The sequence below is a fragment of the Typopeltis vanoorti genome, chromosome 16 (assembly GCF_054136105.1).
Source record: "Typopeltis vanoorti isolate ZY-2024b chromosome 16, IOZ_Tvanoo_1.0, whole genome shotgun sequence".
Taxonomy (NCBI): domain Eukaryota; kingdom Metazoa; phylum Arthropoda; class Arachnida; order Uropygi; family Thelyphonidae; genus Typopeltis; species Typopeltis vanoorti.
In genome coordinates, this window is record NC_143564.1 from 15,066,711 (window position 1) to 15,089,299 (window position 22,589).

The window sequence follows — 22,589 nt, forward strand, 5'->3', positions numbered from 1 at the left end:
TCTCTTATAATACTGTTACTATTCTCTCCTCTTCTACCATTTCCATAACTCTCTCTCATTCCCTCTCTTCTACTGTTCCTATTCTCTCCGCTTCTATCATTTCCATAACGCTCTCTCACTCCTACTCTGATTCGCCTTGCATTCGTCTCTTCCATTTGCTTAATCTCATCTTTCACACTTCTCATCTCATTCCCTATACATTCCACCTGCTTGTTCAGCTCATCTCTCTCTCTCTCTGTGCAAGTCAGCCACTCTTATTTGCCATTCATCCTCCCAATTTAGACCATCTCCTAAAACTTCACAATCATTCAGCCTTTCCATACTCCCCACTCTCATTATTTTATTCATATTTTTCTCACCCTCTATCATACCACTCATCTCTCTACGTGTAGACGCTCCCATCTCTGACTCGACAAGGTCAATTATAGTCTCAACAAGGTCAGCTATAGTGATCTCAAACTCACCAAGTTCCTCCCATTGCCTGCATTTTGTGCATATACGTACCCCCCCCCTTCTCTTACCTGCCACATATACAACTGCCGGGACGCATACATTCCGCAGGTCCCGGATGCTACAAAATCCTGTATGATATGCAAAATGGAGTTCTTAAAGGGAGAGGACTTGGAGATGCACCATTTGCAATTTTAACTGCCGCTGCCCCCATTATTCAAAATAGTGTCGCTAATTAGTGTCACAACTAAACGCCAAGTAAGTATAAAGGAGTATAACTATATAAGTAAAAGTACAAACAATTACAAACAAAACATTTAAGTATACTAAATATAAATAAAATAAAACTAAATCATAAAAACATATGATATCTGCATTTTGTCTTCCACCGTTATGCATCTGATTCCAACCCCGTCTTCTTGGTAACCAAAATACACAATATAGCGACAACAACTAACTTCAAAAACAATCACCGAAGGACACTCATATTCCAGAAAAACAATGTAGCACTACAAAACATAGAAAAACAGACTATTCACTGATTAAAAAGCACTTTTTTTAGCTCAGCTCATATTCCCCACCATGTTCTCCAGCGACTCTAGTGCCCTCCCTTATATATTCTGTAAGGCCTTAAACTGTTTAGGAATATCACAAGACTATGTAATATCACAACATGATATATTGAGATTTTGACAAACTGATATTTGATAGGAAAAGCTGTGTTCTTTGAAAAAAAAAAGATTATCATACTGGATAGATGTTAAAACTACTATAGCTATAGATATATACATTTTTTTCATATCATCATCATCATCATTTTTTATGTTAAACATAAAATCATTCATCATTTTTTATGTTACGGTTTTTATGTTAAACTTCGAGTAGTGTGATCTGTTTATATTTTTGATATATGGTTGGTTATTATCAGAAATAAGTATGAATTTTCACTCTATCCAAATATAATTGAAAAATATTACTTTAATTAAATTTTTTGCAGGTTTGGAGAACCTAGAACAGTTGTTCTTCATAAAGGGAAAAAAGGTTTTGGATTTGTTTTAAGAGGTGCTAAAGGTAAAGTATTCTCTTTGTGTCATTTAGATTTTTTTATTTTTTTATAATACCACTTCGATGCATGAGAGGTCACAAGATCTGTAACACAGTTGTGCTATGTGCATTTGTAACAGTAAAGGCTAACTTTATGTTTAATGCATGGGTTGATATTATTATTGCTGTAACCAACATAATGGAATTAATTGATTAGTTATTTGCTATGCAGAATTTTCATAATAGAAAGTATTACTTTCATGGAAAAATAGATAATTTTCCAACTCCTCAGAATCAAAATATTTCTGCCCTACAAAAAAATTGCATTTTTAACATAATTTAAACTTAAATTTAAAATAAAATAAGAATACTTTATATGCATACATACATACTGACAATAAATACAGTATACAGAAAATGATTAAGAGTTATATAATTGCACTGTCCAGCATTAATAAAATAAAGTCACATCTGGTGAGCAGTAGTATCTCAACAAAGTAAATCCAAAAAATATGAAATTCATGAATACAAATCTCTGAGGTGTTTGCATGCAGAAGCAAACAATAGAAAGAAACATGCTTTAATTCATTGCAAAGGAAGACTACCCATGCAACAGCTAGCTCATGTAAAGTCATGATTTTTTCAATCTGTAATGATTTTCTTAGGTAGTCAATTTTTTTTTTTTTTTTTTTACATTGAATGAAAGAGAGAGAGTATATAGAGGAAGTAATTAATAGTTGAAATTCATAGTCCAAAGTGTTCATTATGAAGAGATCCACTGATCATTTTATCTATGACTTATACCTCACATTTTCTCTCCAGTCAAGAATCTATATTTTCATCTCTCAGAAAAAATGGTCAGCTTTTGATATCACATTCCTATAAAAATACCAGCAGTTTATTTATTACAACCCTTTTTTTTTGCAAAATTTTCCTGGAGATGTTATTAGTCTGACTCAGTAATTCATTGAAGGAACATTACTTGGAATAACAAAATTAAGATCTTGGTCTTCCCTTAGGTCTTTTTTCTGACATCTTCGTAGCAAACATTGGATTTGCTCGCCTTTCCCATCCTGTTTAAGTGACTATACTACCTTAGATTATCTGTTCACACAATCTTGAATGTTAGTTGTTGAAAGTTTTTCCAATTTGGTTATACTATAAATTAAAGATACCAAGAAACTATATACCTAGTTTAATCCTTTATCTACAAGTTTGCGTCTGAACTATTTTCAGGACTGGAGCAACTTGTGGTAAAGGTGGTATGCCTTCACATCACTTGCCTTAGTATCCCATAATGCAAAGCACATATCCTTGCGGACATGTATAACGCTATTCATTATGGGATGGATCACTACCCAGACTGGTTTCGACCTTTATTGAGGTCTCATCAGTGGGAGCCAAATCCAGAGGTGATACCAAGGTTGAAGTAATGCAGAAGTCATATTTTCATATACGAGTTGCCAAAAGGTGTCTCACCTTATTATTAAAATACTCTGGATTAGAGATAGTTGTTGAAAGTTTTTCCACTTGGTTATACTATAATTTAAAGATACCAAGAAACTATATACTTGGTTTAATCCTTTATCCAAGTGTAAGCAAACAAGTTTGTGCCTGAACTATTTTCTACATTACTTCAACCTTGGTATCATCTCTGGGTCTGGCTTCCACTGATGAGACCTCAGTAAAGGTCGAAACCAGTCTGGGTAGTGATCCATCCCATAATGCACAGCGTTATACATGTCTGCAAGGATATGTGCTTTGCATTATGGGATACTAAGGCAAGTGACATGAAGTCATATACCACATTTACCACGAGTGCCCCAGTCCTGAAAATAGTTCAGGCGCAAACTTGTTTGCTTACACTTGGATAAAGGATTAAACCAAGTATATAATTTCTTGGTATCTTTAATTTATAATCTTGAATATTAACAGTCATATTTCTTCTAATATCTTATTTTTAACATGATTCTGCTATTGATGCCACCATCTGTTCACTCCTCTTAATTTTTCTCAGCATGCTCATAATAGCTATCTCTATTCTTTGATCATTAATTTTATTTCTAACCCAACTCTTAGCTCCATAATTTAAAATTAATTTGCCATAGACTTATTTAGTGATAGTTTAATGTTTTCACTAATGTCTCCCTAATAGAGGTACACCACCGATTTTCCAGCAATGGATGGTCCAGCACCTCGTTTGGTCCAGAGAAAATTACAATAGCACAATTGAAATACCCTCAACCACCAACAACCCATCAGTGACCAACTAGTTGACTGGACCTCAAGAGATGACATTGCTTGCGTGCACATTCACTTAATTATTTATATCTCCTCTTGAGAGTATTCTCTTGATTTTGAGATTATAATAGTAAAATAAGCTAATTGATAATTAGCTTATTTTGCTTACATTTATCCCTACACAGGGCTTCTAAGTAAGTGGCCAGTTTACCATGGTGGTGATGGTGGTGTAAAGCAAGACAAGTCTTATCCACCATACCATTTATATTAATAGACTTCATGTAATTAATCAATTCACATTTAATTTACTTCTAATATTTAAGTTTTTAGATTAAGTTTTTAGAGGTCCATGGTGCTTTAGAGATATGTGAGATATAATTAGTGGATCAGAAGTGTACTGATGAAATATTATTACATGACCTCCATTGGTTTAGTAAAATGGCTAATCCAGCAAAACTCTGGAACCAAGGGTGCTAGAAAATCAGTAGTATACCTGTACCATATAAATTTATTCAACTGGCTTTGCACCACACTAGTTTTGTTCTCTTGTCCGCTTTCATATTTAATTAGCCATTTCACTAAAAACTGTACCTAAATACAAGAAATATTTTACTTGTAGGTTCTTAATTGAGAATGCAGCTTAACCTTTCCCATGTTCTATCTTTCCTATTTTCATAGTTTTGTTCTTTCTTTGCTAATTTTCATACCATATTTGTTAGAGCAGTTATTCAGTGTTATTCAATGGATTAGTTTAGGAGTACCACATCAAAGCAAAGAGTTAATTTTGATATCACTGATTTGATCCACGTAGACGATGAGTGGAAATATTGTGCACCCTTGTCTTACAGCTGGTTTTACATCAAACCATCTTCATCTACTCCCTCAATTCTAACTACTGATTTACAACTTAAATACAGATGGGTATTGCTCTCTATAATGTTCCTGTATATAATTATAGCATTTTGAAAAACTTTTCTCTTGGAACCATGTTATATTCTTTTTCCTGATCTTCAAAATTAAGTACAGATCCATGTTATATTCCCATGATTTTCTCAATTCCTTGTGATAAAGTCAAAATCTGATCTTGTCAATTTCTATTTGGCTTTAACCCAGCTTGTTCCTCTCCAAGTTTCTCTTGCACAATTTTTCTTAGCCTCTTCTCAAATATACTTTAATAAATCTCACTTAGTAGAGAAATTTCTCTATAATTCCCACATTCAGTTTTATTTCTCTTTTTATAAATGAGAATGAGAGCTCTACTCCTATCATCTGGAATTTGACTTTGTGAATTATTATTATTTATATGGGCACTCCATGGAGCCAAAAGAATCATCACAGGAGATCCACTCTATCCATTAACACGATACCTATCATACATCTCCTTAAACCTGTTCATTCTTGGGATGCAAACAACCACCTCTGGTAATTCATTCCACTCATTTGCCATTTTCAAAGATAAGAATCTAGTCCACACACCCTTACTAATCGCACTATTGGAGAGCTCTCAAGTGTGACTGCTTGCTTTTGTCCTACTCTCCATGTATCAAAAATTTTCTTCTCTGTCAATCTTATAGAATCCCTTCAATATCTTATAAATTTCTATCATATCCCCTCTCGTCCACCTGTCAGCTAAACTCTGCAACCTACACCCTCAATCTGTCCTCATAGGGAACATTCCACAGACTTGTCACAGCTTGGTCACTCATTTCTAAATCCTCTCCACCACCTCCCAATCTCTAAGAAATGCAGATGATCAAATCTGCACAATAGTCGATATGTGGTCAAATCATAGCCTTATAAAGAGGGATAATAACCTCCCTATCTTTACTTGTCATTATGAACTATTTTTCCAACTCTTACTATATGTCTGATTTTCAAATCTCTATCCACCACCATCACCCTCAGATCCCTAACCTCATCAATTTCCTGTAAACTAGTATGATCAATATGATATGAAGTATGTACTCGTTTCACTGTTACCTTACATTTGCAACATTAAATTGACAACCATTATCCTTTTCTCCATACTGCCAATTTATTTAATTTGTTTTATTAAAAAAAAATATTTTATTAGAAAAACAGATCTGAGAGCAAAGTCCTCCTCCATCAAAACTAAGCTAGTTAAACGAATGTCTGGTGAACATGTATGTTGTAGACATAGATGTTATCCAATCAGATTAAAGGAGGTCCAACATAGTATTAAATAATTTTCTAATTCCGTAGCCTGTGTGTGTGTGTGTGTGTGTAAGAAATGGAAGAAAGAATAGGGAAAAAAAAGATAAACTATGAGTACAAATATGTGGGGTCTAACACACACACACACACACACACACACACACACACACACACACACACACACACACACACACACACACACACACACACACACAGAGTATTGTATCTTGTCTCAACACATGCTGGTTTGGCCATGACAGTGATTCCCCAGTATATGACCCATCTGCTGTTAGTGCCTTCATCTCATCACTGGGTTGGTCATTCTCAAGCTGTGGAACTGATTTTTTTTCTAGGCGTTCTGGTTTTCTCATCTAAACATAAAGTAAGAATTTAGATAAAAATATTAGTTTGTCAGTTTGTCTCCATCCATAAAGAATGAGGACTAAGATCATCTGGTGGAAGATGAATTCTAATAAATTTTATAATTATACAAAATAATTTAATGCATTTATTCATACACCAGTTTTTGCAATATAAAACTTTAATTTCATAATATAGATTTTTGCATGCATTTATTTTTCTAAAAATATTTTGTCAGTTTCTAACAGCACAAATTAGTTTCATGAATGTGTATTCTGATTAATAGTATCAGTATATGTTAATTCAGAGTATACAATGATATTCAGAACCTTTGCAATGTACAAACTTTCATTTCCCATTACTTTGTTAAGGTATAAGAATATTATCCTTTCCTAAGATATTTGCTGATTTGTGTGATTATAAAAATTAAGCCTTAAAAATTACGTCCCATACCATATAAGCAAACATGTTGCAGCCCTGCAGGAGGATTTGAATAAACTAGACAGATGGGCAAATGAATGGGCGGTGTCGGTTCATTGCAACAAAATGTAAAGTCTTGAGGTTTGGCATCCATCGATGGGAAAGATGCATACTCAGTTGGAGGAGCTATACTGGAGGAAGTAAGGGAGACAAGAGATCTGCAGTTGATGATTGATAGAAAACTGAAATTCAGGGAGCATATTGCAAAAGTGGTGAGGGTAACCCAGAGGATTGCTGCAATACTGAGAAGGACACTGACCTGCAGAGATAAAAGAGTTATCATTCCATTGTATAAGGCCCTGATCAGACCACACTTAGATTATTGTTCTCAGATTTGGTCCCCAGAATTTGAAGGGGATAAATTGACTATGGAAAGGGTACAGAGGCAGATAACAAAGATGGTTTCAGGACTGTACAATATGAGTTATGAGGATTGACTGATCCTCATAACTCATATTGTGGACTGCAGAGTTTGGTGGATAGAAGAAGGAGTGGTGATGTGATCGAGACTTTTAAACTGTTGAGAGGCAGTTACAGGATAGACATTGGAGAGTTCTTTCACTTGGTGGAACGGCGGGAAGGAGCAATGACAAGAGGCCATCCCTGGAAGTTACGAAAGGAGGCTGTGCACAAGAGGGTGCGGAGTGGTTTCTTTGCATAGAGGGTGGTTGAACCTTGGAATGCATTGCCTGAGAGAGTGATTTGAGCGGGAACGGTCAATGAATTCAAGGAGTGGTATGATAAACTTTGTATTTCCTAAAAACGACCTCCACGATGAGTCTTTTGACTCCATAGAAGCCTTGATAATAACAATAATAAGTTATTAATTAGTTTCTTAATGCATGCACACATATAACAAATAAATCATATTAGAGATGTATTGTTTTTATTAAGAAGATATATCAGGTATTAATTTCCTTTTTCATATGTCATAATTATATATATATATATATATTTGTTATGAGTTTTTATATTGAGTTAATCTTTATGGAGTTAGTTAATTACTGTTAATGATCTTTAATTGAAATTGGACTTTATGAAAGCTACCAGTCCTCTGATGGAAAGGCAGCCTACTGAATATTGGCCTAGTCTTCAGTATCTTGATGATGTAGATAGAGGAGGTGTAGCAGATATGGCAGGACTTAAGAAAGGGGATTTTTTACTTGAGGTATGTAAGAGTAGTATTGCACAGTTAAATTTTGATATACTGTATATATTTATTTTATTTATTTATATTTTAAAATAGTATTTTTTTACTTGTATATGTACTATGGATTGTGTTCCTTATCATTGGTTCATACATTTTGAAAACAAAAAATGTATGAGTAATAAAGGTAAGCTAAATAGAAGAAAAATAAGATTGTTGCATGATTGATGTGATGCAAGAAATTCCACAGCATCAGTAAGTGCTTCACAATTGATAAGTAATAACAGAATTGTGAAAGAAATGTTGTTTTAGCCCCTCAACCTTCTATTTGGTTGGATAGCAATATTCTATTTAGCAGGGAATAATGATTATGAAACAAGATGTTTTCCCATTGCCTTCCTTGCCCTAAGTATTTATGACTGTAGACGTGTGTGTTCACAGAGCTGGTTTGCCTGTTTTGATGGATGAAACTCCAGAGTGAGAATTGTCATGGATGGGAATCGAACCCAGGTCTTTCTGACCGAATGAGTTCATCTATACTGACTGAGCTATGGAGGCTCTGAAAGAAATGGGTGCATGTGTGTGTGAGAGAGAGGGGAGGGGAGGGGAAAAAAAAGGAGTACAAGTGGAGTAAAGGGAGATATTGATGTACATTGATTCCATGATCAGGATTTTTGTTAGACAAAGTGCATGAACAGGAGGAAGAGCTGAAGAGCGAGAGATGGTTAGGAGGAATAATTTGAAAGGAGATAAGTATAGTATGAGGAAGGACCCAAACAGATTGTTGGGAAAGGCAAGAAAGAGAAACAGAAGAGTCAAGATTGTGATGCTGTTGCTGTGATATGATACAATGAAGTGAGAAAACAGTGCGTGTGTTTGTGACCAGGAGTGTAACTGAAATGACAAAGAGAGAGAGAGAGAGAGTGAACAAAAGAGTGATAATGTGGAAAGGAATAATCACATGGAAGAATCAGAAGATGCATCTTGCATAAAAAGCAATATTGCAAGAATGGGGAATGGTGTTTTTTGAAATAATCAGCACGAGCAATTGCTCAAGAGTTACATGAGCTACTAATGCCATAAGAATCAGGAACAAATCAGAGTAGGCATTGGTATATATGCAGACAGGCCAGAAATGACATAAAATGAAAGAGGATAGTGCATTTAGGGAACACAAAGAAAATGCGATCGGAGGGAGAGTATTGCTGATGATATCAGAGGAGTTTTACCATAGATTCAGAATGAGAGCAAGCATAGATGGCGGGTTTCCAGCACAATTCAACATGAAGAGCAGTTTTCGCTGCTGTTTGTTTCACTACTTCAGTGACTAAAGATGGTGTCCAACAAGAAACATACGTCAGCGGCTTCCAGAATCTTCTCTACGAAAGTCTGGCTCTGTGTTGGATTTTTTGCAGTGCTGAAACTGTTATATGTATGTGCCGAGGAATGTGAAGGATCTGTGGACTGTTTAGCTAAATGAGAAGAATAAAAATGTCGACATATGTGAGAAGTGTCAGGATAGGCTGGAGTGATTAGACATTGAAGCAGACGTCAGGACCGTAGCGGATGAACTTCAGCAGGAGTTCAGGAAACTGAAAAGTGACCATCTTTTGCAAGAGGAATTGGAAGTGCTCAGTAAGGGAGTTCTGGAAATTAAATCCCAGTTAAATGGGTTGAATAGAGAAATTAAGACTATGGAGATTACTCTAGCTGAAGTAACTAGAACAGGATTAAGTATGGGAGAGAGTCTTTGATGATTGATGAAGAAATAAATAATATGGGAGTGAATAAAAGCACAAGAGGTCTAGAAGAAACGAGATGTCATGAGAGTGAGGGAGTAAGTAAAAGAGCATTGAGTAATGAAACTGGGAGAGTGATGCTGAATGGCATAGAAAATGAGGCCGTGAGTGACTCTTGTTTGAACTTGAATGAAGTTATGAGTGATAAAATATATGGTGATTCTATGATTAAGGGTATGAGAGCAGTATGCCTGAGGAGTGCTTGTCTGGTGGAACAATAGAGAAAGTGACTTTAGCAATAAAGAGAGGGCAAGATGCAGAAAAGACAGTAGTTATGGTGGGTACAAATGACCTGAGTGGTAGTATAAATCGGGTAGCAAAAGATTTAAGAACATTGTTAGATATCGTGAAGAAGAAAAGTGTTAATGGGAGGATAGTGTATGTTGCCTTGTTTTGACAATTATGAGTTAAGTAGATGAGCGATGATAATGCATTATATGATTGCAAGAATGTGCAAAAAAAGAGGTCTGGAATTTGTTGATGTCTGGAGTATCTTTGAAGGAAAAAGACAGCTGTATGCAAGAGATGGGTTGCATCTGAACATGGAGGGTCATAAGCGATTGAAGAAGTTACTGTTTTGTGAACAAGTTGAAGTAATTGGGCAGGGAAACTAAAATTGAAAAGGTTGAGTGTAAGAGGGAGAAACTTAAGCAGTGATTGTATGATTGTTGATCCTTATTCTTGGAATAAATTGCAGAATAGAGGGGATAAAAATCAGTAAGGGACTACTGAAATTAGTGACATGTATATCAGTTCTAAAGCTGGTACAAGAACTAAAGGGAATCTGCAATTTTTGTGTACAAATGCAAGACGCATTCGAAATAAGAGGGAAGAATTTTTGGCATTAGATAGTGCAATCTCACCAAAAGTTTAAAGTATTAGTGAAATTTGGCTGTCTGCAGAAGATGTGGTCACTGGAATTGAATTTGATGGGTACAGTATTTTCAGGGAGGATGAGAGATAGAACGGGGGGAGGAGTGCTGTTGATGATAGCTGATGAGTTGCAGCCAAAGAAAGTAGTGTATCAAGATGATAGACATGTGAATGATAGTACATTTGAAGCAGTCTGGTGTGAAATAGTGATCAATACAACCAAATATACAGTTGGTTGTTGCTATAGGCCAGGGGGTACGGGGGGGATATTGAATTCATGCATCAGCAAATTAGTGCAATGAGTGCAGGGTCAGTGATTATTATGGGGGATTTTAATTATGGTGATATCAGTTATAAGGAGGAAATATCACGTGGCAAAAAGGAATTGGAATTCATACATCTTCTACGAGATAATTACTTGAAACAGCACATAACTGAAGGGACACGTGGTGTGAGAGCGTTGGTTGGACCTGGTCATTGGTTCAGAGGATATATGCATAAGTAAGGTTTCCTCATTACCTCCAATTGGTGAGAGCGATCATGTGGTATTAACTTGGGAGGGTGCAAAATTTGTGGATTTCTCTCTTAAGAAGGGGTATATATGGAACTACAGGTTAGACAATTATAACAAGCTTCGGAGTGAGCTTGCAGCAGTCCCATGGCAGAACATATTGCAGGGGAAAGATGTTAGCAGTGCATGGGATAAAATCAGTGGGTATCTGAGGAGGGCAATATCAGATTGTGTCCCCATGGTCAGGAAGACAAACAAGTTAGGCGCTAGATGGATGAGTAGTAGTATCAAGCTTGATCTGCAAAAAAAGAAAATGTTATGGAGAATTTACAAGGAGAAAGGTGACCAGTACACCCATGAGCTGTACAAGGCTCAAGCTAGGAAGGTTACCAGCATAGTAAGAAAAGCTAAATCAGTTTATGAGAAGACCTTAGCCAAGGAGATCAAGGGTAATCCCAAAGAGTTCTTCCACTATGTGGCAAGTAAAAGGAAGAATGACTTTGGAAGGATAACCTTAGTAGGTGCCGATGGTATCAAGATGACCAATTCAGATATAATAGTAGAGTTATTGAGTGATCACTTTTCAAAAGTCTATCACCCAAGTGAGGATATCTCTGTACCTGTAGCAATAACTAATGTGAGAATTGAAGTTAAGAAATCAGAGGTATTTAATATATTGCAAAATTTAAATGCAAACACTGCTGTAGGTTTAGATGGAATATCAGCTTGGGTGTTGCGTGAATGTGCAAAGGAATTGTCGACCCCTCTTACTTGGATATTTAACTTAAGTTTGAACTCTGTTATGGTCCCTAGGGAGTGGAAGGAAGGCAAAGTAGTTCCTTTGCATAAAGGCGGCTCTAAAACTGTGGTAGTTAATTACAGACCAATCACCATCTCGGGAGTGGTGGTAAAAGTATTGGAAAAGTTGGTTAAAGGAAAAATTCAAGAATGAGTGGATCAGGATATGATACTCTATAGAGGCCAACAGAGTTTTGTTAAAGGTCGATCCTGCCTTAGCAATTTATTAGCTTTTTATAATAGAATGAGATCTTTGTGTTAACCAAGACAATCATTCCTTCGACTTAGCTTTTTGCATCCTGATGGCATGCCTAATATAGTGAATTTTTGCACCAGGGAAAGACGATTTTGTCACACTTTCATTAAGTACTCCCCTAATCACTGAGTTTCCGTAAATAATTTTCTCCTTAATTTGTTTTTAATTTTTGTTCACTCAGTCTTTATTACTGCTTTGGACTGCCTGCTTTCTCTTCTTGGTCCTGCTAAGCTCTTGCTTCTTCTGCAATTTTTCAATTGTCCTGAGATGGATAACATCAAAATGCGCTATTTCTTTATTAATGTCCATTTTGTTCTCCTCTATTTTCTAAGCTGCACATTCAATTCAGAACATCATTTTCCATCCTACCATTGGTAATGATACAATGCTATTTTATTTTACTAGCTTTCTATCGTATTAGCCTTACTTATTCAATTATCTGTTTCTGCATTTAATTTTCTCTCTTCTTTGATCGTCCCTTAATTTTCTTCACTAAAAATTGGCCCTGAATGACTGAAATTTGACATCTTCACTAAAAAAAAATATTCTTAAATAGCTCTAATTTGTCTCTTTACTAAAAATACACCTAAATGGCGAAAATGTGTAAACTTACAGATTTGTTACTGAAAATGTAATTTATATATATGTTGTCCTATCTGCAGCAGATATCTATAAAAAGATAAGGTCATCTGTATAAATTAAAGAACTAAGTTTAATATTTTCTTTTTGAATATCAGATTTAATGCCATTTTCCTCAGTAATGGGATTCATATACGTTGTAAATAGCAGTAGAGATTATTATTATTATTATTACATGACACCGCCAGGGAGTCCAAAGACTCATCTAGGGAGGGCACCTACTCCACAACTCTCCATCTCCACCACTCATTCCACCAACTACTTTCATCATCTACACCAACACCATCTACTGCCGACCACCACTACTAGTATTTTCACAGACAGTCACAAACATCCATGCCCAAGGTGGGATTCGAACCTGCAGCCTTTTGGCTGGAGAGCAGATATGCTAACCACTTAGTGAACCAGGCTGGCATAAATTTTGTCCCATCAGCACAGCAGGATAGAACAACCCAACTGTGTAGTGAGTTTTTTCATGCCCAGAAGTTTTAACAGTAACACTTTTTGTGTCCTTGGAATCTATAGTTTTGTTTGAGAGCACATCAAAAGTCAGCATAACCTCGTCCATGTTTCCTGTTTGCGCAAATTCAAAATTTTCTCATTTCCTTGCGTTAATGATGAATCAATGAAATTCAATCATTTTTTCTTCATATTCAGCTGGCATCTTTTGTGATATTTTTGTTTTAGTCAGCATGCATAGCTGGTTTCTCTTCATGAATCTTGTCCACCATGATGTTGATCCAGTAAAGTTGGCAATCCCTCTGTTAGTGGCTATCGCTTTCTCTTCATGAATAATCGTTTTTGTAGACACTGAAAGTCCTGCTTTTCTGTGGTCTAAAATCCAAGTATTCAGTTCTGCCTCAAGTTCTGACCATTTTGCAGTTCCACTTCATAGGTTATGTTTACTGTAAGTTTGCTTTTTTTAGATCCTCTTCCTGATTCCGCCAAGTTCTTAACATTTTCTTAATTGCAGGTGGCCCAAAATGCCTCTCTGCAGCTCTGTTTCCATGTTCTTTAGCATATGAAATCACACGTAGCTTGCATGCAATATTGTAGCAATGCTGACGTTTTTCAGCCATAATTTGCCAAGAAATTTAGAGAAAATTTAACAGCAGAAATTTATCACCATTCACAACAACCGCAACAACAATTGGAAAGTTTAAATGAATAGAAACACAGCTGTGATTGTCAATGATAGCACATGCGCATCCACTGAACTCTACGTAACTGGAATGCTCTCATACACCACAAGGAAGCAAGAAAGAAATCGTGTAACTCGGAACAGAGAAAATTTCCAGAAATGAAAGTAATAAAAACTGAGTATCGGCATATAAGATGCACCCTGTTTTTCAGACCTATTTTCAAAGAAAAAAAGTGCATTTTATATGCCAGTAAATATGGTAATTTAAATGGAAAAATTTAATTAAATTTTCCATTTAAAAGCTGAAAAAACTTGAGATTATCCAGCTAAATGCTAGGTGATAGTCTGTTCCTTTTTAAAGTAAGTATCCCATTCACCACATATCTTGGACTCTGAAGATGTATCCCTGTGGTAAGGCTTAAGTGCTAGAAGAAACTCATGCTGGAGGCTTAATGGAATGAAACAGCACTGAGAAAGGATTAAAAATACTATTTAATTATTCCAATATTTTATCAGAGTCACCAGTATGGAACACAATATGAAAGACTAGATGGAGCACACTATGCCTGTTGGGCACCTGCTGGCAGCCTTGGGTGTAAACCAGGATCTCAAAGTATTAGTGTTCCCCATATTTTGAGAAGTTTCATGCAACCATATTTATTCAGGTTAGGCTGATTTTTGAGAGCAGCTGAGATTCTAAAAATAGTCTTTCCTCTTCTAAATTTGCAGCAAAGAGCACAGTGGTCCTTTTCGAATTGATTTTATGTGCAATATCCAAAGCATAGTTTGGAAGGAAAAATTGACCATAGTCATGATTGCAAATGTATTTTTTTATGTTCTTCTATGCAGATGGTGGCTGATCTTCCTGTCGATCCATAGTGGACAAACTTGCAGGAATGAGGAACACTGTACACTACTTGGAAAGAACCAGCAGACACCATAGTATGAGGAACAAACAGCCATTGCCCTAAACCTTAATAAGATGCAGGACCTCCTTTTGTTGCAATGACTGCAGCAATCCTTCAGGGCGTACTTTCCACAAGTGTATGATAGTGATTGGTGGGAATTAACCATTCTTCTTCTTGCAGGCATGTAATGTGGTCCTGGACTGTTGTGAGTCAGGTGTCCCTTGACCTCACCCAACACTCCAGTTCATCCCAAAGATGTTCAAAAGCATTGAGATCAGATCTCTGCAAAGACCAGTCAAGTGTGGTGACATTAATGTTCACAAACCATGCAGTTACGGCAGCAGCCTTATGGCATGGTGCATTGTCTTGCTGAAAGAGACAATGGTCAGTTGCTAATCCAGGAGGATATCATTACACTGCCATTTCTAAATTTCATAGTTGGGGTTACACATTCTGGTAAGATCTATTCACACTCATCTGCCACACCCATATCTGTCTATCAGCTTAGTATAGGATGTAGCATGATTCATCTCTCCATAATGCATCCTTCCAAGCTTTCATGTCCCACTGTCCGTGATCTTTACACCACTGAAGATGACACCGCTTTTTGGTTCGAGTAATGTGTGTGACTTACATATTGCAGTCCTACTGTGGAAACCCATATTGTGAGCCTCAATTCTGAATGTTTTTGTGCAGATTCATGTTCCATTCGATGCCTGGAACTCCACATTCAACATGTTGACTGACATGGCTGTTTTTACATATTATCCATCGTAGCACCCTATAATCACTTTCGGTAAGTGTGGTGGATCATCTGCTGCAGACAGCACTTGCAGTTGCTCTCTGCTCTTCCTTCTCAGTATGGTATCACTGATTATTGACCTGGGTGGCCCAATTTGTCAAGAATATGCGAAACAGATAGGCCTACAACATGGCATCCTATCACAATGCCTCTTTCAAACTCTGTCATACCCTTCTCACAGCCATTTTACCCAGACACAGTTGCACTGACTTGGAAGCAACATATTCTGCCAATTTATACTAGCTACGAATATGTGACTTGTTACATGGCATAATGCACCTTGCCCTTGGGGGGGTGTCCGTTGACTTCTTTTCAAGCATTGTATACACCAGAAACTAAGATAGGAAGCTGGTCCTTAATCAAGTGAATAAGTGTGACTAGTTTCAGATGGAGCTTGAAAACTATACAAATGCTTTAACATTTGGCAATTTTTCTGACATGCCTTAGACATGAGGGATTTTTTTTTTTTTTTGGATTTGGATTATTATTATCGATTAGAAACAAAGGAAGGACAGAAAAATTTATCAACTGGTGAAATGTAGAAATAAGGCATCAAAGGACATCTTACATGTGAGGCAGATCAAAGACTCTGCTGAAGGAAGAGTATTAAGGAGGGATGTGGATGTAAGAAACAGATGGAGAATATACTTTGAAGGACTTTTGGATGAGGAAAATGCAATGACTCACAGAGAAGATGGGCAACTTTATGAGGGAATGGTGCAGAACAGTAGTAGAGTGGAAGTGAATATGGCTATAAAGAGGATGAAGGATGGAAAATCAGTGGGCCCCGACAGGATCCCAGTGGCGGCATGAAAGGCACTGGGGGAGGAGGGGGGGATTGACCTGCTGCAGGATCTGTTCATAAAAGTTTGCCAACAGAAAAAAATGCCTGAGGAGTGGAGGGAAAGTACTCTTATCCCTATTTACAAGGGTAAAGTAGTACCAAACAGAATTGTAATTAGTTATAGTTTCATAATCAGAAGCATATAGCAAACTGTAAGTTTTGCTTCTCATTTTGAAACTATACCTTATTTACACTCATTTCTTTATATGCATTTATAATATCAAAAATTCTTATTACCTGCATTCTCTCATCACCAAAATGTCACCCATTTCTGTTATATGGTTGCTATTATTTTTTATGAAAATTTCCATCACTGTTAATGTTCATATAGAAGGACTATTTCATTTCCATTTCAGTGTGAGGATTTGGTTGAGAGAAAATCCCAACTGTATTATTATAACACATTGATGCTACTGCATAGTTTATTTTATTTAGTTTTTGTTTTTCTCCCCCAGATTAATGGACAAGATGTGTCTCAAGCTTCTCATGAGCATGTTGTAACAATAATTCGTCAGTCAGGAAACTTAGTTGCTATGACTGTCATCACTGTATTAACACCACTGGCACCTGCGGCTGTGAGTACACCTTCCACAAGGCCATCAGTTATTCCTCAACAGTATGCAACACTACCTCGTAAACTGCCAACTAAAAAAGGTAGTCTTATATTCACTTTATTACTGAATAAATCAATGTTATGTATGTGGGTGTGGTTAGTATTGCAATTTACAGAAATAATTGTATTTAGAACGATAGTACTATGATTGATGATCAAAGTTCAGCATTTACTGATGTATAAAATAATATCAGTGGTGTTTTTTTTATTACTATTATTACATAACATCTCCAGAGAGTCTAAAGACTCATCGAGGGAGGGCACCTACTCTCCAACTCTCCACCAACTACAACTAACTGCAACTACATCAACGGCATCTACCACCTACCACCACTACTAGTATTTCTACAGACAATTACAAGCATCCATACCCAATGCAGGATTCAAACCTGTAGCCTTTTGGCTGGAGATTAGATATGCTAACTACTCAGCCAACCAGGCCGGCTTTTAGTTGGCCTTAATAGATTAACAGTATTATCAAGTATTGGAATACTCGGAGTACTTATTTTCAGTTATTTTTCTTGTTCAGTTGTGTACAGGTCTCTAAAAATCTTGTATGCAAAAAAATTCTTAAATGTACTGAATTCTCTCTGTATAGTGATTCTCCATCACCAATCACAGACAGCATATTTAAGTTCAAAGTTTTTTTTCGCTTGGTTAGACTATAATAAATTTAGTTTAATCCTTTATCCAAGTGTGAGCAAACAAAGTTTGCACCTGAAAATATCTTCAGGATTGAATGTGGTGTTGTACAACACCATGCTATAAACCTAAAGGTTTATAACATGAAAAGAACTTTATGTAGAGAATTTTATCAGTGTATTAGATGTAGAAATGATGCTAAGTGGAGTCTGACAAAGCTAAAACATAGTGATTGACAAATGAGGTATAAAAAAAAAAAAATGAAGAATGAGTTCAGATTAGTACAGTGCAGTATAGTAAACTCATAGCGACCACCAAAATAGTTTAATATAGCAAATTTTCTTCTTCTCAATACCACCTAAGCAACTTTGATCCAGACATTTCACTATTTTGTTATGGAAAGTCAGTTTATTTTAATAGTATTTCCTATAGAAAGTACACTATATGGGGTTGTCTGAAAGAGATAAGAATACAAAAAAGTGTGGCAGAAGCAATGGCCAGTGAACATAAAAGATGAAAGAATGAGGAATAGGAAATTGGGAGAAAGCTAGTCACTAGTAGCTTTCTCCTAGTAACCTAATCTAACCCCCCCCCCCACACACACACACAAAAAAAAATTTTTTTAATTTCCTTCTTTCACTTAACTTTCTTTCATTTGCACAGACAAAAGTTCACTCTCCCTCATCCCTATTTAAAATCATCCTTTCAGTATATTCTTAATTCACACAACCCTAATCAGTGAACACCATTCATCAGTTGCTTATGCCAGTTACTAGCTAGCTAGGAAGTATCATTTTGAAACACATGACTTGAGTGTATAACAGTGAGCAGGAAAAGTAAGATGCTTAAGAGTGAAAAGTTTCAGAAAGCAAATTTTGGACTCTGTGGATTTTTTTTATACATATATGCAGGGCTCACCAAATTATGCATACTCACCATGCAACAAATGTACTCACCCGCAATCCCAATTTTTTTTAATGATATGTCTCAATAAGTCAGCAGGAGTTCCAGACCCTGATCATTGGTACTGCATCTGTTTTTTATTTAAAGTTAAACTTAATTGACTTTGTTTATATTTTTTTTTAAATTAAATAAAAAATATTGTGTTGGATAAGTGTATTTGTCAAGTTCTAGATATACATATTATGCTGGCTTAGTGGGCTAAGTGGATAAAAGTTATAAATTAAAGATGCCAAGAAATTATATTCTTGGTTTAATCCTTTATCCAAGTGTAAGTAACTGGTTGGCTGAGTGGTTAGCATATCTGCTCTCCAGCCAAAACGACTGCAGGTTTGAATCCCGCTGTGGGCATGGATGTTTGTGATTGTCTGTGAAAATAGTAGCAGTGGTGGTGGACAGTAGATGGCATTGGTGTAGATGAAGCGGTTGGTGGATGAGGTTGAGTGGGGGAGTTGAAGAGCAGATGCTCTCCCTCGATGAGTCTTGGACTCCCTGGAGGTGTCACATAATAATAATAAAAAAAAAAAATTGCACCTGAAGTGATTTCAGGACTGGGCAACTCGTATATAGAGTCTAATGACTTCACATCGGTCACTTGCCTTATATTTCTTGGTATCCCATAATGCAAAGCATTATACATATCCTTACAGATATGTATAATGTTATACATTATGGGAAGGGTCACTACCCAGACTGGTTTCAACTTTATTGAGGTATGTTTGAGTGCAGAATACCTCTCCAAAAAACTCGTGCAATCCCTCAGATTACCCAAGAGTGAGTGTCCCACTCTTGGGTAATCTGAGGGATTGCACGAGTTCCACTCGGTGACAGGCTCACCCCCCCACCACCGAGAAGAAACCTCAACAGTGGCTCTGATCCATGACAAGCTCACCTCACTACTGAACAGAACTGCTCATATCTCAGGGAAAGCAAGCACATCAGTGGGAGCCAGATCCCGGGAGCAAGACACAAAAGTGATACCAAGTTGAAGTAATGCAGAATCATATTTCCATATACATGTCACACCTTATTATTAAAATACTCTGGATCAGAGATAAATGCTGGAAGTTATTCCATTTGGTTATACTATAAATTAAAGATGCCAAGAAATTATATTCTTGGTTTAATCCTTTATCCAAGTGTAAGCAAACAAAGTTGGAGCCAAAAGTAATTTAAGGACTGGACAACTAGGATAGGTGCAAAATTTGTTTGCTTACACTTAGATAAAGAATTCAACGAGAATATAATTTCTTGGCATTTTTAATTTATAGTATAACCAAGTGGAAAAACTTCTTACATTTATCTCTAATCCAGAGTATTTTAATATGGATAACAGTTATGCTCCAGCTAGTAAGCTGTGGGTTTTAATCTCCCAGTGCAGGCATGGATACAAATATCTTTAGATGGTAGATGAATATTATCATATAGTGTGAGTCCACCACTCCCATCCTGATTACTGGAAAGTCTGAGGTGGCTTGAAAAAGTTTCATGTTTAATTTCTACAGCAGAGTTTTCAGATTATCTAACTCTTAGCCCATCCACAGTATCAGTGTATGATGAGTTTACAACTTTCATGGATGGGATTCACATAAAAAAAATAAAATAAATAAATAAATAAAAAATTATGTGAAAACAGTACAAAACCTGTGGCACATAAGTCTATACAAACAAGTGGTTAAGAATAGTTTTATAGATTGTAGTCCTTGGTAAATTCTACATGAGGAAGGTCTCAGATGGCATAGATAGACAGAATGAATGGAGAATATGAGAAGAAGATACGTTAACCACACAGCCAGCCTGGTTGGCTGTGTGGTTATCATATCTGCTCTCCAGCCAAAAGGCTGCGGGTTCAAATCCTGCCATGGGCATGGATGTTATTGATTGTCTGTGAAAATATTAGTGGTGGTGGTAGATGGTGTTGGTATAGTTGCGGTTCGTTGTAGTTGGTGGATGTCTAGAAAATGGCTACAGCCAAAACACTATTAACAAAATTCTCTACAAGACCTCAATAAAAAACAAAGATGAGTCTTTAGACTCCCTGGAGGTGACAAATAATAATAATAATAAACCAGACTACAATAAAACTATAACCATTCCTTACATTAAAGGAACATCAGATAAAATAAACAGAATACTATAAAAATACAACCTCAAAGCCACCTTTAAACTTCCTGCAAAATTAAAAAGCTTACTCAACTCATCCAAAGACCCACTCCCTCTGCTGGCCCACCCCAGAGTATACCGTATTTATTGCACCTGTAATATAACATATATAGGGGAAACAGGATGCACAATTCCTATCAAACAAAAGGAACATAAATGACACATTAAATATAACTATGGTGAAGCTGGCCTTTCTGATCATGCCCTGAACACTTTACATAGAATTGAATGGAAAATCACCAGTTGTTTATATCACACCAAAACATTGTATGAATGCAAATTTAAGGAAGCCTGTGAGATTTTTATCAACCACCTCAATCTGAACAATAATGATGGTCTAAAAATCCCAAGCATATGGAAAGCACATATTCTACCCACAGAACCTTTCTCTCTAAGAGTTAACTATAAACAGGACTATAAATAATCCAGAATCCTAAATCAAAAAATAACAGTTGTAATGTTAAAAATATGACATCGTTGTTACTGAAAGAAGACTATCTATAAGAAAGAATGTTTTTCTCATGTTATCTTAAATAGAATTTAGCTTTGATGTAGTTTCTAAATAATTAATTAATTTGTAATTTATTTTTTTTATTTTTTCACTAGAGGTCATGCCAGTAGAATAACTGGTGATCAAATCATTGTTTCTTTAGCTTATTGTGTATAATGTAACTCAGCTTGTCCTTGATTTGTATATACTCCAGATGATGATCTTAATATGAAGATCGAAATGTCAGAAAATTAAAAGAGTTATTAATTTTATTGATTAATAAAATTAATAATTCTTTTAATTTTAGTCCACCTCTTTCTAAAATGAATTCTGATCACTTGTGCAACACTAAAAGAAAAGACATATCGAAATATGACTTCTGCATTACTTCAATCTTGGTATCACTTCTGGGTCTGGCTCCCACTGATGAGACCTCAATAAAGGTCTAAACCAGTCTGGGTAGTGGCCCTTCCCATAATTCATAGCATTATACATGTCCATACGAATATGTGTATTGCATTATAGAATGCTAAGGTAGTTGATGTTGGAGTCATTGGCCTCTATATACCAGTAGTCCAGTCATGAGGTGACTTCACATGCAAACTTTGTTTGCCTATGGTTGGATAAAGGATGAAACCAAGAATATAATTTCTTGGCATCTTTAATTTATGGAAGCTAAACATTAAGATGATAGTTGCTAAACAGGCCTTTATGTTAAACCTGAACATGTTCCCTGGAGATGTTAAGAATGACATGACTTTCTCAGACCTTATTCACTGCACCTAGATGTGGTTACTCTTTGTTAGGAAATTCAAGAATCAAGAAAGCCCTCCATGTGGTGAATGGCATGTATGGTGAAGAATTTGACTTTGTATGCAATTCACTATGAATATATTTGCGTGAATAATAAATAACTAGGTGTTAACTTGTATACATTTTTTATTTGTATTAGATGTATTTCCTCAACATGTTTCACTGTCCATATGGCTAACAGCATCTTCAGGAGTTTGCTTAACTAAGTAAAAAACTGACAAAAAATAAATGTTTTCCAACAGTTAATAATATCTATAAATTGAAAAGACTGAAATGACACTTTAATCACAAGTATAGTATGCCCACAGATTCAAGACCCTTCGACACTTCTGCACATTTCACAAAAAGGAGAATCCATTCCGATAATAGAGTAATCAATCTGTCTTCTGGGATGAGTTGTTTATTATTACACGTCAGAAAATTAACTTCTCTTTTATGAT

At 36.1% G+C, this 22,589-nt stretch overlaps 1 protein-coding gene across 1 annotated transcript in view; it reads left to right on the forward strand.

Moving 5' to 3' along the window:
- Window positions 1–22,589, forward strand: part of LOC150097861 (uncharacterized) — a 501,089-nt gene that overhangs the window by 446,822 nt on the left and 31,678 nt on the right. The window contains exons 12-14 of the mRNA XM_090406613.1: window positions 1,448–1,521; window positions 7,794–7,918; window positions 16,924–17,122. Coding sequence (XP_090262739.1) covers window positions 1,448–1,521; window positions 7,794–7,918; window positions 16,924–17,122 — 398 coding nt within the window. The remainder of the gene's footprint in view (window positions 1–1,447; window positions 1,522–7,793; window positions 7,919–16,923; window positions 17,123–22,589) is intronic.